This window comes from Vigna unguiculata, chromosome 7 (genome assembly GCF_004118075.2).
Source record: "Vigna unguiculata cultivar IT97K-499-35 chromosome 7, ASM411807v1, whole genome shotgun sequence".
Classification (NCBI taxonomy): Eukaryota; Viridiplantae; Streptophyta; class Magnoliopsida; order Fabales; family Fabaceae; genus Vigna; species Vigna unguiculata.
Window position 1 is genome coordinate 33127476 of NC_040285.1, and position 15287 is coordinate 33142762.

At 36.1% G+C, this 15287-nt stretch overlaps 2 protein-coding genes across 2 annotated transcripts; one reads left to right on the forward strand and one right to left on the reverse strand.

Moving 5' to 3' along the window:
- Positions 1-1670: 1670 nt before the first annotated feature.
- On the reverse strand, positions 1671-6612 carry LOC114189606 (angio-associated migratory cell protein). The gene is made up of 11 exons (XM_028078218.1): positions 6435-6612; positions 6020-6193; positions 5771-5815; positions 5406-5525; positions 5113-5258; positions 4830-4977; positions 4647-4730; positions 4126-4241; positions 3173-3237; positions 2216-2306; positions 1671-2105 (listed from the first exon to the last, which is right to left on the reverse strand). Exons 2-11 carry the CDS (start codon positions 6147-6149, stop codon positions 1881-1883), a joined length of 1170 nt encoding a protein of 389 aa, XP_027934019.1. The 5' UTR covers positions 6150-6193; positions 6435-6612; the 3' UTR covers positions 1671-1880.
- Positions 6613-9213: 2601 nt separating this feature from the next.
- Positions 9214-15084, forward strand: LOC114191402. The gene is made up of 4 exons (XM_028080573.1): positions 9214-13761; positions 13855-14455; positions 14843-14896; positions 15029-15084. The coding sequence occupies exons 1-4, from the start codon at positions 9214-9216 to the stop codon at positions 15082-15084; spliced, it is 5259 nt and encodes a 1752-aa protein (XP_027936374.1).
- The last annotated feature ends 203 nt before the right edge of the window (positions 15085-15287 follow it).

Here is a 15287-nt window from a genome sequence, read left to right on the forward strand (position 1 = left end):
GAAATTATCAGGGCCAAATTGATTACTGTTCATTTTAAAAAAATCATTTAAAAAAAAAGAAAAACAAAAAAGCACCTGTTTGATGTTTTTTCTTTTTCTTTTTTGTTTCCAAACTTTAAAACAATTTTCAAACATGTTTTTTAAAAGCCGTTAAACGAGAACAACGTAAGTTTTTGTAATGAACTGATAAATAATCTATTCTGTTCTTTCATTCTCAGTGTATATTTATATATAAATAGATTTTTAAATAAGTAACTCCAGATATATTTAAAATTTCATATTTGTGTGTCGAAAATAATTTAAGATAATCTATTTTGTCTGAATTTTCTGAAAACGACAACTTTTTATATTAAAATTTAAAAATAAATTTATAAGTATTTATAGTGAATGGTTTTAAATTTGAAATAAACAATCACTTGAAATGAAAAAAAAAGGTAATTGAAGTTTAAATAGTTATAACTGTTAATCAGACTCTTTAATTCTTTAAGCAAATTCTTTGGCAATAGAAAAAAAAAATTATGATATTATTTTCATGAATACTATCAAACAAATGAGAAGAGAGTTATAAACATCATTTTTTAATAAAAGAGACTATTAATCATTGATTATAATTTATACCAAACATATCCTGAAAAAAAAGAAACCATGACAATACTCTAGTATTTGTAATATATGAGTCTTAAGCAGAATTTTAAGTTATTAAAAAAATTCTATTAAATGTACGCTGATATGATACACTGAGAGTCTTAATAAGACTTGTATCTTAAAGATAAATAAAAGTTAATTCTACTATTAATTAATTTTTTAATCTGTTAAAGATTAAAGTACAAATTCACGATTCTCTTAAAACTGTAAAATTTGTAAGAGACTTTTAAAAATGATATGATTAGAATAAACTCACTACTAAAAAAATTAGAATGTTTTTGCATTGGAGGTGTTGTAAAGATATTTGATGTTATCAGGATATTCCCAACCGCTATAGGCAAGGAATAATACATGGAATTTATTCATTGAAACATCAACTATTACTTTATTAAGACGGTGATTAGTGGAATTTTCGTTTTTTTTTCTCATGACAAGGAAAAATGGGAATAACTTGCTAGCAAAAGTAACTTCAAGATAACTCATTTCGCTTCGACACACGTCAGACCTGGAAAAATGGATGAAATAGTGGGAAGAGAGAAAACTTTTCCTGATGATAGTGGAGAAATAGTGGGAATTTGGCTCTCTTTTCTTTGAAAATACGTCCTTATAATCATGTCATCAAACGTTATTTTATTTCTTTATTTTTCTTACAAAATCTATACATTTATTTTACGACATTATTTTGAAAAATAAAGCTTACTGATTACGCACAGCTAATGCAAAAAGCTTTTACACCATCAAGTAGGGCTGCTATTAATAATGGGCATCTAACAACATTCATTGGGCTTTAGCAGAATTAGGACTACTAATAGAAAAATATCCTTTCAAATTTGGCCCTTCTTTAATTTCTGAACCGCGTATAAATTATTGGCAATGTGATTTGATAAGATGCCGAAGCATCTTTTACAAGATTCATTTTTTGTTTTTCAGTCCATGTTAGCTTGTAAATGTGAAAATCCCTAAAAAAACATGAACATATAGTAAATAACACACAATTTATGAATGAACATCAAAGCCAATAAATATGAAAACGATGTAAAACAATCCAATCTTTTGTTATAAAATTGTCCGGGTCCAGGAAAATTTTATGTTACTACAGTTTTCACTTTCGGCATAAAAATAACAATCTGGCTTCTGTATAGTAACACCACACCTCCAAGCCATGGACATAACATAAAGATTTTGCTTTGATGATTGACAACTTCAATCCTACGCAATGCTACAACAGGGATTGGTTACCGAAAATTTTCAACCTCGAAAGCACAAGCAGTTCCATCAAGTGAGGCCGAAACAAGGTAATCCCGATTAGCAGACACAGAAAGAGACTGAATGGCATCAGAATGTCCCTTTAATGTTTTTACACATTCACCAGACCGGCTATCCCACAATCTTACCTTACCATCCACACAACCAGTAGCTACATATGATGCACCGAGCCATGCCAAACATGTCACTCCATCCTGTCCCACAAGGCAAAGTTAACTTTAAAGCACGAGATATAAGCCAGTGTATGGTGCAGACAGACCAATCTAGTCTCTGAATGCATAAATAAAGCAAGATTACAACAAACCTCGTGTTCACAGGTGGCTCGGGGTATTAAATGCTCTATATCCCAGATGATCAATTTTTTATCCATGCCTCCAACTGCGGCCCAGGAATCACTATCATACAATTTCAAGGAACAAAGTTATTGATGACTTGTAGCAAATTTAAGAGAACAAACTATTCAAAATTCCATATGTATAAACTATTCATATTTGAGCAAGGTTTGGATCATTTTGCTCTCTATTATTCCTCGTGAATAACTACAATTATTTCTTGAATCGGTGTTTGTCACCGAGTAACTTCTAGTTCAGCTATAATAAGTTTAATAACAATTCATGAGGCCATGACACTCAGTTTTCACTCATTTTAATAAACAAACCCTATTATACTATGCCTGTCATTCTGTTATCAACAAGGGCACGTTTGTTTTACAGTATCATAGTGTTCCCAATAATCATATTCCTTGGAATATTATACCCAGGAATGATATTCCTATAATCATGTCTGGTTGATATTTAATAATTTAAAAAAGAAGTAAAATTAAATTGAAACATATAAACATAAAACGAAGATAGAAAAGAGAGAACGATGTAGTGATAATAGGTAGTTATTGTGGCGATAACTTCCATCCCATGGCATACCCACTCCCTTCCCACGGGGCATACGCAGTCTAAAATGTGAAGGGGTCATTTTCTTGGATATAATGTTATCAGAGAATACATTTTCTTAATCATCTCACAAAAGCAGGAATATTTATTCTCGTCTTCACGTTCCCAGGAACGAAAACGATGACGTTAAACAAACACTCCACAAGACTAAAGACTTTTGGCTGTAACATTGCATTTGTGGACCTATATCATCATCATCATCATTGTTTTCATCCCTTTCAGAAAACCTCTCCGTCCATTAAAATTTCTATTGTACACATGCAAGATTGCACATATAGATAGAATATGAGCAGTCTCTTAATCGTAATACATACCTTGGTGAAAACCCTACACATTCGATGGAATCTGAATGAGGAGCAAGGGCATTATTATCAACAACCTGTCAAACATAAACATGTTTCTTAGAGACAAAATGGGAAGGTAATAAAATCTGTAGAATGCAGATACAAACAGACAATTGCACGGCATAAAGTGGTGAAAGTGAAGGAATTTGCTGTCATAAAACAGGACAAGATAGGCTACAGTATTAAGGACAAAATTCTTAGAAAACTTTGGTTCATCCATGAAACACAAAAATAGTAAAATTGAAGACCTCCTTAAGAGTCTAGCTAGGTTACATACAGACTGCCAACCTGAATTAACTAATTACTCAATTTCCAAACACAAGTCCACCAAGTAACTATTATCCGTGTACATTTGGGCATGACAAAGATATACCAATTTGACCAATGTATATTGAAGAAAGGATGGCAGCTGCTTTGAAGTTAACGTCGAATTAAGCATCAGACCACTCTTGCCATTGTGAACTTTAAATTAAACATAGGTACAATATAGTCCGAAAGTAGTCTTGCTAATCGCTCCATGATCTGATTCCCATACATGTTCACATGCTTGTTCCCTTTAGCCCTTGACAGGAAAGAGGAAATTACAAGACAACAGTAGTCCAACAAAAATTGTTCTTCAGTCAAATCTTTATAACTGACATTGGAGGCTATTATTCTTTGAATAACTACCAAGATATTTAGCATCAATCAGTTCATTAGATGATTTTACCTCAAATTTCTTTTAAGCAACTATTGTCTCTGACATTTTCAGTAAGATATATAACTTGAAGTCATAAGACAAATTTTAGAAACATTATCAATAGTGAAGACACAGCCAAAGGCTTCTTAGAATAATGAGACATACCCGAGGCAAAGACACGAGACAAGACAAATAGACTAAAGAAAACAGTGCAGTGAATATCAAATGCAACGAAAAGACATACTCTTCCTGTGGTAATATTCACAATATGAACAGATCCATCCTTAGAACCAGAAAGTGCGAGAGTTGAAGTTGAATTTATTGTCAAGCATGTTAACCCCTCGGTATGATATGGATGGCCTAGAAAGCAAACTCTAGCAGGTTATAAAAAGAAAATAGAAGAAAAAAAAGGAAAAAAGAAAGTTTGCAGATGAAAGAAAAATTATTAGATTTTTGTGAAACTATCATGACATGATATCTATCAAGTTTCATATCTTGAATGGTGTCCCTACTTCATATAAGAAAAATAGATAAAATATGCATGTGAAGCAAGCTGCTTTTAATTGATTTTAAAAATTGCTCAAACTACATACTATCCTTTATTTTCTAGTGGAAAATTCAAGGATATGTTTTCAAAATAAAATAACTACAAAGAGTTGTAATACCACAAACTATTTAGACGGGAGGCATGAATAATCGGCAATATGTACTACCGGGACATAGAAAGAAAACACAATAAACACAAATAAAGAGCAATTTACATACCCCGCACAACATGAGTGCTTTCTGCACTTTTTGGATTCCATATTCTCAAGGTTGCATCGTTAGATCCAGTACATATTATTTTCCCTAAGGTATCAAGTAAAAATAAACAGAAGCGTGTAAAATTATATGGCACAAATAACAACAATTAACAAAAAATGCACTAAGATGAAGAGAAATACTTACCATCAGGAGTAAAATCACCACAGCTTACACTATCACCATGACCAATAAATGTATTAAGTAAGGCAGCATTATCAGTATTCCACATCCAAATGGTAAAATCCTCAGAACCAGCTAAGAGTATATGTCCTCTTGGATGCCAACTAAGCCACTGAAAAGTTTCATGACATCTAACTTAGCAACTATTTAAAACAAGGAAAAACAAGAAAAATAATGACATTTCCAGTTGATATGTTCTTTTACTAATAACTACAAAATAACACCTTGTTTTGACTATCAATCTCACCTCAATGCCCCCTCCAGGACCTTCAAGTTTTTTACCTTCCAAATTTCCTGATACATCCCAGACTTTAATGATTCCATCTAAGCTTCCTGATGCCAAACGCTGTCCATCATAGCTAAAAGCTAAACTAGATACAGATTCTTCATGACCTGCACAAATTTAATAATAACAAAAGTCATTTGGATGTTCAATAAATTGCAAGTAACATATCTTGACTTTACCAATTATTGTGCAACAGCACTAGTCCTAAATGGAAACATATCAATCCATGAGTAAACCTGGAGTCATGCAAATACCTTGAAGCTCAAAAGCCCAATCTCCTTGGCCAATCTTCCAGAGAAATCCTCTGTCATCTCCACCCCCAGTAGCCACTAGGGCTGCATCAGTTGGGCTGGAGGCAACTGAGTACAACTCCCCTATATAAGAATTCAACAAAACAAAGAAAATACCATAAATTCCCTGGTAATACATTGCATACATAAAATACACCACTTCAGAATTTGAAAAAGGGAAAATAGTAATGATAACAATGATAATATATTGTCAATAAAACATTAGCAGAACGTCTACTTAGAATCCAGAATTTGATCTCAATCTAATTAAGTCTCAGCAGAATCAGGATACCTATGCATAAACACAAACAAAAAGGTACAAAACTTACCAGTATGAGCGGTGAATTTGTGCACAAAATCACCATCCTCGTCCTCTGAAATGGTTCAAAAGAATATCATTATCAAATATATCATCGCATAGAAAAACAATACTTCTAAATTCTGACACAATGAAGGTATAACAAATTAATAACAGTTGAAAATTTTCACATAATAGAGAAATAATACACAAGACATGCCACATAAAACCCTACTAATATTGAAATTAAGGATCAGAAGGTTTTACAGAAATTCCCTACCAAGTTCAGAATCATCATCAGCGTCAGGAAGATCTTCATTATCCATTTCAACTTCATGGATAATGTCAGTCTCGTCAATGAAAGATGGTCCGTTATCGTCTTCATCATCATAAAGAGGTGGAGAACTCATTGTGTTTGCTCAATTGTCAATGAAATATTTTCAATACTCAAAAGCTGAGAAAAATTAATCATTATCATATACCTTCTTTCTTTATCCAATCAAAACCAAATGCAAAAAGTACCTTTAAGGTTTAAACTTGTGAATAATCAATAAGTACGGACGATTAATATGTATACATCATAGAAGTCAAAAGTAAAGGTGAATTTTAGAACTTAGGCTAATGTAAATGATATGCAACGATATGCAACTGATAAAGAATAATGGAATTTAAAAGAGAAAGCTAAGTGAAATTACCGGAAGAAAAGGGATAAAGAGAAGTGAATCTTTGATGAGGACTTCACTTGTGGTTTCCGTACAGTTACTTGCTTCTCTCACTTATGTTCCTCTCTTCTACAGCGACAATGGAGGGTGCAAAGTGGAAGACACGAAAACGGGTTCTGAGGCTAGGAGTAGGACTGTCAAAACGACCCGACCCGCGCCCGTTTGACCGCTCACTTCGTCACACTTTATTAACGGACTGGACCGACCCGGCCTATTTACAAACGTACCAATCTAATTCGGACCGCTTAAGAAAAAGCCGACCACAAGGTTGTTCTACCTGAACCCCCATTATTATTAACTACACCTTAATATTAATGAAAAAAGACTAAAATATTAACATTATAACTCTATCACAGTTAAATAGGGATGAGAACAAATATATAAGGAAGGAACATATAACTGGATGATAGAATGGATCAGTCCAACCCAGCCGGTCCGCAAAGTTGGAAAATAGAACCCATCCGGCAACACGGCAAGCTGGCGTAACGTTTTTTTCTTTTTGCACTGATTTTTTACTTAATTGATAGATACTGACCCATTTTGGTTTTTTTTTTTCTATCTTGTTGTGTTAGTAAATGGACTAATCCAGGTCGAGTATAACTTTTTTTTTTCTGCACTCTTTTGTTATTAAATGGATCCAATTTTTCTGTCTGTACTCTTTTGTTCCTCCTCTCAGCAAGTTATACTCCAAAGGATTATGATATATTTTCATTATTACTGAGTTTTGAAAAATATTTTTGAATATTTTATATTTCTTAAAAAGTAGTGATATGATGTTAAAATTCAGTTAAAATTTTCAACTCAACATAATTGTTAAGAGAACTTTTTTTCTCATGTATTTAATTATTCTTCACAAGTCTAACCTACTTGAATTTAGTTATGTATTAAATAAATAAATAAATAATCTGTAATTCAAAGTAAATAACACGTAACATATTCAAATCTAATAACTTTTATTCACAAAATCAACTACGTACTGTTGTTATTTTTTTTATTGCTGTTTACGAACTAAGTACTTAACGACTTTTTAAATTAAAAATACTTATTCATATATATATATATATATATATATATATATATATATATATATATATATATAAATAATTCTTAATTCAAAAGTACTCATTATATATACAAATACCGGTAATACAAATATTTTGTTAACTTAATAAATCATACAAAATTAATAGGATAAAAAAATAACCAAGTCTAAAAAAATATCGGTGAGAGATAGACAAAGTCTTATATTTTAAGTATTTTTTTCAACCACCAAATATTTACTTACGTAAACTTTATGTACAAAACCCATAATTAATATATATATATATATATATATATATATATATATATATATATATATATATATATATATATATTTCTAATTATAATAATTTGAGGTAAGTATATGTTAAATAATACAGTACAATGAAAAATCATAAATTCATATTATAATCACCGTTTTAAACTGACATATTAATTATTAAATATAAATTTCACATTTACATCATTAAATAATATTTATTTTATAATTGTAAAATTCGGTATAACTACAAATCTATTTATAATTAATATTATTTTATTATGTATTACAATAAAATATTTGATATAATTATAAACTTATTTATAATTAATATTCTAATATATATTTCAATAAAATTTATTAATTATTTATTTCTATTATAAAATATGTATTTAAATATTATATCAATCACTATTAGTAATTATAATATTTAAATACAATTATAAAAGTAAATTATTCATTCTAATATATTATTAATATTAATTTTTTAATTAAATTTCAGAAAACAAAATAAAGAGACATTCTATGGATTCGAGTCTTAAGCCAGTTAATAGAAAAATACTCAAATATTAATATTATATTTAGAATGATTATAATGGACTATCTGATCTTCTTCATTAGGGTTGACTATCTAGTCAACTAAAATAGTGGTGATGGATTATTTTAGTAATTGAATAAAGATATAACCTGTATCAAGTAACTGTGCAGAAAAAGTACAAAAACTATTTTAGAAGAATATTATATAGAAACATTATTTATTCAAAACTCTTCGTAGAACGTCTATAAATCAACGGTCAAACGAGAGCAGTAAACAAATAGGCGCAAGTAAATAGGTCTCACCCTGACAGAGGGTGAACGTGATACTTTGGTAAGCACTAAGTAAATTGTCCTGACCAGAGGAAGTCGGTTTAAGGTTGAGAGGAGGAGGGGGTGTTGTCTCGGCAGGGTGCCGAGTGTGGATACTGTATTAGGGGGAGTTGGAGTCAAACCGAGGGTATTTAGTCTCGGTATGATGGCGAGGGAGAATGCATTGATCAGTTTTATATCTGGCGATGTTTTTGGGTTAGTAGGGTGGTTATTATATTTTAAATATTTTATTTTGGGTGTAGAAGATGGAAGATAATTTCGTTTATGAGAGAAGTGGTTATTTTTAGGAAATATTTTAGAATTAGATAATGGGTGCTCTTTTAGTTATTATTTGGTGAATCTTGGGGATCAATATTTTGTAACTGATTATGATATAAATAAGAAAGTTACTCCCATGGTCAAGGGACAGAGTTTTTTGGCCTAAGCAAGTCATAAAAACTTTCTTTTTGTTTTGGTGAAAAATTATCTCGTATTTTTCTGAACCAGAACATTGGCGCCCACCGTGGGGCTCGGTAAAACTCGATCCTTACCCCATCAAGATAAGAAACAGTGAAAGAAAAAGAAGAGGGAGAGACGAATTGGAGGATGAATCGAGGCAGAGGAGCGACGCGTGAAGGGCCGCGTGAAGGGCCTACTAGGCAACAGATAATGCAGAGCATACTGGAGCTACAACGACAGAATGAGGAGATCAGAATGAAGGCGGAGGCTGATCAGGCTCAGCTTGAAAAAGAGAGAGAGGAAGCTCGCAAGAAGGCAGAAGAAGATTTACAGGTGTTAAGGGAAGAAGCTTTGGGAGAAAGAGAGAGGTTGCGAAAAAATGCAGAAGAAACGCATCAACGATTGGAGGAAGCACTTCGACAGCAAGAACAGTTACGGAAGGCGAACGAAGATATGCAAAGCAGATTGGAGACTACTAGGGCTGGTTTCAGCTATCCATGTCGGTTGAATCCCGATGTGAGTGATGCCAGTCCTCTGGTAGATGCGATTATGAACGAGCCGATCCCGCAGAATTTCGTGATTCCCAAAATCACACCTTTCACAGGGAATTCTGATCCTGAATTACATTTAAAAGCGTTCCAGGCTCGGATGATGATATCAGGTGGTAATGATGCTATACGTTGCAAAATGTTTGTGGGTACGCTGACCGAAATTGCCCTTGAATGGTTTAACACTATACCGAATTTGTCTATCAGTTCATTCAATGATTTCAAACGTCTTTTCCTGGAGAGATTCTCAGCAAATAGAGCCAAACCAGTGGAGATGGCAGACATGTTTGATATAAGGCAAACCGCCGAAGAGACGTTAAAACAATTCCTTAATCGATTCACCAATATCAGTATGAGGCTGATAGACCCTAACGAGGGTTTGCTCGTAAAAGCCTTTGTGAAAGGACTTCGAGCCAGCTCGTTCGGTGAGTCCTTGTACAGATATCCACCGAAGAGCCTTACAGAGATTAGACAAAGGGCAGCTGTGGAAATAGAGACTGAGGAGGCCATGCGCCACAAAAAGGCAGGAGACAAAAGACCAGTGGCTCATTCCAGGAGTGAAAGAGATATGAGAGCTTATCGGAGAGAAAGAACTCCTCCTAAAATGAAGTCAGATCGACGTTTCATCCCTTATGTGGCACAACGAAGAACCGAGTATCCGCAAGTGCGGAAAATACCTAATCTCAAGGTGCCACTGGCCCAAATCTTGGAGGATGTAGAGATAGCAAAACATTTGTGCTATCCTGACGTCGCAGGGAGAGCACTCGGCAGTAGATTGGATGCTTGGTGTGAGTTTCATCAAACCAGAGGTCATGACACCAACTCGTGTTATGGTTTGCATTATCAACTTTCCGTTTTAGCAAACAGGGGACTTCTGGAAAAATTCTTGAAGTCGGGTGCCGATGAGAAATCATCTGAGATTCGCACGGTTCCCGATGTGCATGAAACACCCATTTTGGGGGATTTCAATACGATAGCAGGAGGTTTTGCGGGAGGAGGCCAAACCAGCTCGGCTAGGAAACGATATATAAGGAGTGTCATGACTGCGGTCATGGTGGACAAGCCGAGGCAAGCTCCGGACATAACATTTTCAAATGATGATTTAAAAGGGGTAATCCCACATGAAGATGACCCCATAGTCGTGTCGGTGATTATGATGGGAAGGAATGTCCACAGGGTACTAATTGATCAAGGAAGTTCTGCCGACGTGATGTTTTGGAGTACTTTCATAGGGTTACAAATACCGATGGATCAATTAAAGCCATTTGACGGAGTGCTTGTCGGTTTCTCTGGAGATCAAGTTGAGGTTAAAGGGTATGTTGATCTTAGAACAACCTTTAGAGACAAAGAAGATGCCAAAACCATATTTATACGTTACATAGTAGTCAATGCTCCTTCATCATATAATTTGTTGTTGGGAAGACCTTCTCTCAATAAGTTAAAGGTTGTAGTGTCAACAATACATTTGAAGATGAAGTTTCCTTCTGAGGAGGGGAAAGTACTCACTTTAGCTGTAAACCAGGAGACCGCTCGTAAATGTTACGAAGACAGTCTGAGGTTAAGGAGGAAAGTAGCATACTCAGTAAGCACAACTGAAGTAGTACCGGATCCCGAGTTGGATCCAAGGTTGGTGCACCCTGAAAGAAGGCCTCAGCCTGTGGGAGAGGTGAAGGAGGTGCTTATAGAAGGGAAGAAGTTGAGAATTGGGGGCGATCTGAGTCTGGAGCAAGAACAACAGCTTATCCAAGTGCTGAGGAAGAATCTTTCTTCATTCGCTTGGAGTGTGACTGATATGTCGGGGATTGATCCCGATTTTCTATGCCACAAGCTTAATATTAACCCGTTGGCTAAACCTAAAGTTCAGAAGCGTAGGCGGTTGAGTGAAGACCGTGCTCAGGCGGCAACCGAGGAGATACATAAATTGTTAGAGGCGGCCCATATTCGAGAGATACAGTATCCAACCTGGTTAGCAAATGTGGTGATGGTGAAGAAGTCTAACGGAAAGTGGAGGATGTGTGTAGATTTCACGGACTTGAACAATGCCTGTCCAAAGGATTCGTATCCTTTGCCTAATATAGATGCCCTAGTTGATAGTGCATCGGGCTGTGCTTTGCTAAGCTTCTTAGATGCTTATTCGGGCTATAATCAAATCAAGATGCATTCGTCGGATGAAGATAAGACGGCGTTTATGGGAGGTGCAGCAAATTATTGTTATCGAGTAATGCCGTTTGGGTTAAAAAATGCGGGAGCTACTTATCAAAGGCTGATGGATCGAATCTTAGCACCCATGTTGGGAAGAAATGTTCATGCGTATGTGGACGACATGGTGGTCACTTCGGTGGAAGAGAAGAAGCATGAGGAAGATCTGGAGGAATTGTTTGTTACAATCAGCAAATACAGGCTTAAGCTTAATCCCGAGAAGTGTGTTTTTGGGGTTAAAGCTGGAAAGTTTCTGGGTTTTCTACTCACCGAGAGGGGGATAGAAGCTAATCCCGATAAATGTGCAGCCATTATAAATATGAGGAGTCCTAGTAATGTAAAAGAAGTGCAGAGACTGACAGGAAGGATGGCGGCCTTGTCCCGTTTTCTTGCCAAAAGTGGGGATCGGGGTCTTCCTTACTTTCAATGTTTGAAGAAGAATGAACGGTTCCAATGGACTGATCGGTGTGAGGAAGCATTCCAAAAATTGAAGGAATATTTGAGCAAGCCGCCGGTGTTATGTAAACCAGAAAAAGGGGCTGAGTTGTCATTGTACATATCGGTGACCGAACACGCTGTCAGTTCGGTCTTAGTCAGAGAAAGTGGTGGAGAGCAGAAACCGGTATATTTCGTAAGCAAAGTGCTCCATGGTGCAGAGGTGAGGTATCCCACTATAGAGAAAGCTGCATTGGCCGTGGTTGTGTCGGCTCGGCGTCTGAGACATTATTTTCAGAATCATAGTATCAAAGTGATGACGGATCTTCCCATTAGATACATATTACAAAAACCTGATATATCGGGCAGGTTGGTTAAATGGGCATTAGAGCTGTCGGAATATGGGATACAGTATGAATCGCGAGGACCGATCAAGGCCCAGTTTTTGGCTGATTTTGTGGTAGAATTATCCGAACCGCCTGTTAAGAATCAGGGTGTAGGAGAGATAACGTGGATATTATCGGTGGACGGGGCTTCCAATTTAAGGGGTAGCGGTGCTGGTATAGTTTTGGAAGGCCCGGAAGGGGTATTAATCGAACAATCATTGAGGTTTGCTTTCAAAGCCAGTAATAATCAAGCAGAATATGAGGCTTTGATAGCTGATATGCTTTTGGCTAAAGAGATGGGGATTACTAGGTTGTTGGTTAAAAGTGATTCCGTACTGGTGGCAGGTCAGGTGAATGGGGAATTTCAAGCCCGCGACCCGCAGTTGTCCAAGTATTTGGAAGTTGTCCAAACTATTGCGAAGAACTTTGTTCTTCTTGAGTTCGTGCATGTTCCGAGGGAGCAGAATTCCCGAGCTGATTTGTTATCCAAGTTGGCTAGTTGTTCGAAACCGGGGCAGCATAAGTCAGTGATAAGGGAGACATTAATAGCTCCTCGGGTCGACACGCAGGAAAAGCACCAAGTGATGGAGATTGTGGCAACCGAAGAATCTTGGATGGCACCTTTAAAGAGTTATCTTGCTGATGGTAAATTACCTGAGGATTCCAATGAATCACAGAAAGTAAAAAAAAACTCAAGCAGGTATACGCTGATAGATGGTCACTTATTTAGGTATGGATATTCCAGACCTTTGATGATTTGCGTAGGAAGGAGGGAGGTAGATCGGCTCATGGCCGAGCTTCATGAGGGAATCTGTGGAAGCCATGTAGGGGGAAGAGCATTGATGCTGCGAATAATCCGAGGAGGGTTCTTTTGGCCCACTATGAAAGGTGACTGTATGGAGTATGTCAGGAAATGTGAATCATGTCAGAAACATGCCGATTGGAGTCATGCCCCGCCAGAGGTACTGCACTCTATTAATGCACCGTGGCCTTTTCACACTTGGGGAATAGATATTTTAGGTCCGTTTCCCAAGGCGGTGAGGCAATTCAAGTTTTTGATCGTGACTGTAGAATATTTTACAAAATGGATTGAAGCCGAACCGGTTGCTGTCATCTCGGGTGGGCGAGTCCGAGAGTTTATTTGGAAGAATTTAATATGCCGATTTGGTGTGCCACGTTGAATTATTTCAGACAATGGAACTCAGTTTGCATGTTCACAGGTGAAGCAGTTGTGCACTGAAGTCGGAACTAAACAGGTCTTCTCGTCGGTGGAGCATCCTCAGACGAATGGGCAGGCGGAAGCAGCTAATAGGGTGATATTGAGGGGATTGAAGCGAAGATTGGCGGCGGCCAAAGGAGAATGGCCAAATGAGATACCTCGAGTGATGTGGGCTTATCATACCACTCCTCAGACGACTACTCGAGAGACTCCTTTTTCTTTGGTGTATGGAACTGATGCTATGATCCCTATTGAGGTCATGGAGAACACCAGGAGAGTAAGGTTGTTTGACGAAGAGATTTATGAGGTTGGTTTGAAGGCAAACCTTGACGTTATAGATGAGGTTCGGGATTTGGCTCAGATTTCTAATGAGGCAATGAAGAGAAGATTAGAGAGAAGTTACAAGACTAAGGTAGTACCTCGGAAGTTCCAAGAACAAGATCTAGTATTAAGGAAAGCACAGTTAATTCAGATGGATAGCAAATTGGCGCCGAAGTGGACTGGACCCTATCGTGTTAAGCAAGTGTTGGGAGAAGGAGCTTATAAGTTGGAAACATTAGAGGGGAGGGAAATCCCGCGAACATGGAATGCAGCAAATTTACGTTTTTATTTTAGTTAAAATTTGGTTAAGTTGTTTTGCTTTTTGTGAAAACATTTATGCTTTGATTTTTAATACTACAATATTTTCGTTTCACATGTAAAATTCCGAGTTTGTACACTCGATGTTAAAATTCCGAGTTTGTACACTCGATGTTAAAATTCCGAGTTTGTACACTCGATGTTAAAATTCCGAGTTTGTACACTCGATGTTAAAATTCCGAGTTTATACACTCGATGTTAAAATTCCGAGTTTGTACACTCGAGGTTAAAATTCCGAGTTTGTACACTCGAGGTTAAAATTCCGAGTTTGTACACTCGAGGTTAAAATTCCGAGTTTGTACACTCGAGGTTAAAAGGAGTTCTATTTTCTTTAATTTGGTGTTTTGCAGGATTAGGAGCTTGGTTTATGAACAGGACTGAGAGCTCGGTTTATAAACGAGTTGGTATTAGTTTCATTTTGGTGTTTGCAGGATTGAGAGCTTGGTTTATGAACATGTTTTTATTTGTTTTAGTTTGGTGTTTAATAAACTCGGTTTATAAACGAGTTAGTATTTGTTTCATTTTGGTGTTTACAGGATTAGGAGCTTGGTTTATGAACAGGACTGAGAGCTCGGTTTATGAACGAGACTGAGAGCTCGGTTTATAAACGAGTTGGTATTAGTTTCATTTTGGTGTTTGCAGGATTGAGAGCTTGGTTTATGAACAGGTTTTTATTTGTTTTAGTTTGGTGTTTAATAAACTCGGTTTATGAACGAGTTAGTATTTGTTTCATTTTGGTGTTTGCAGGATTGAGAGCTCGGTTTGTAAACGAGTTATTATTCTCTTTAGTTGGGT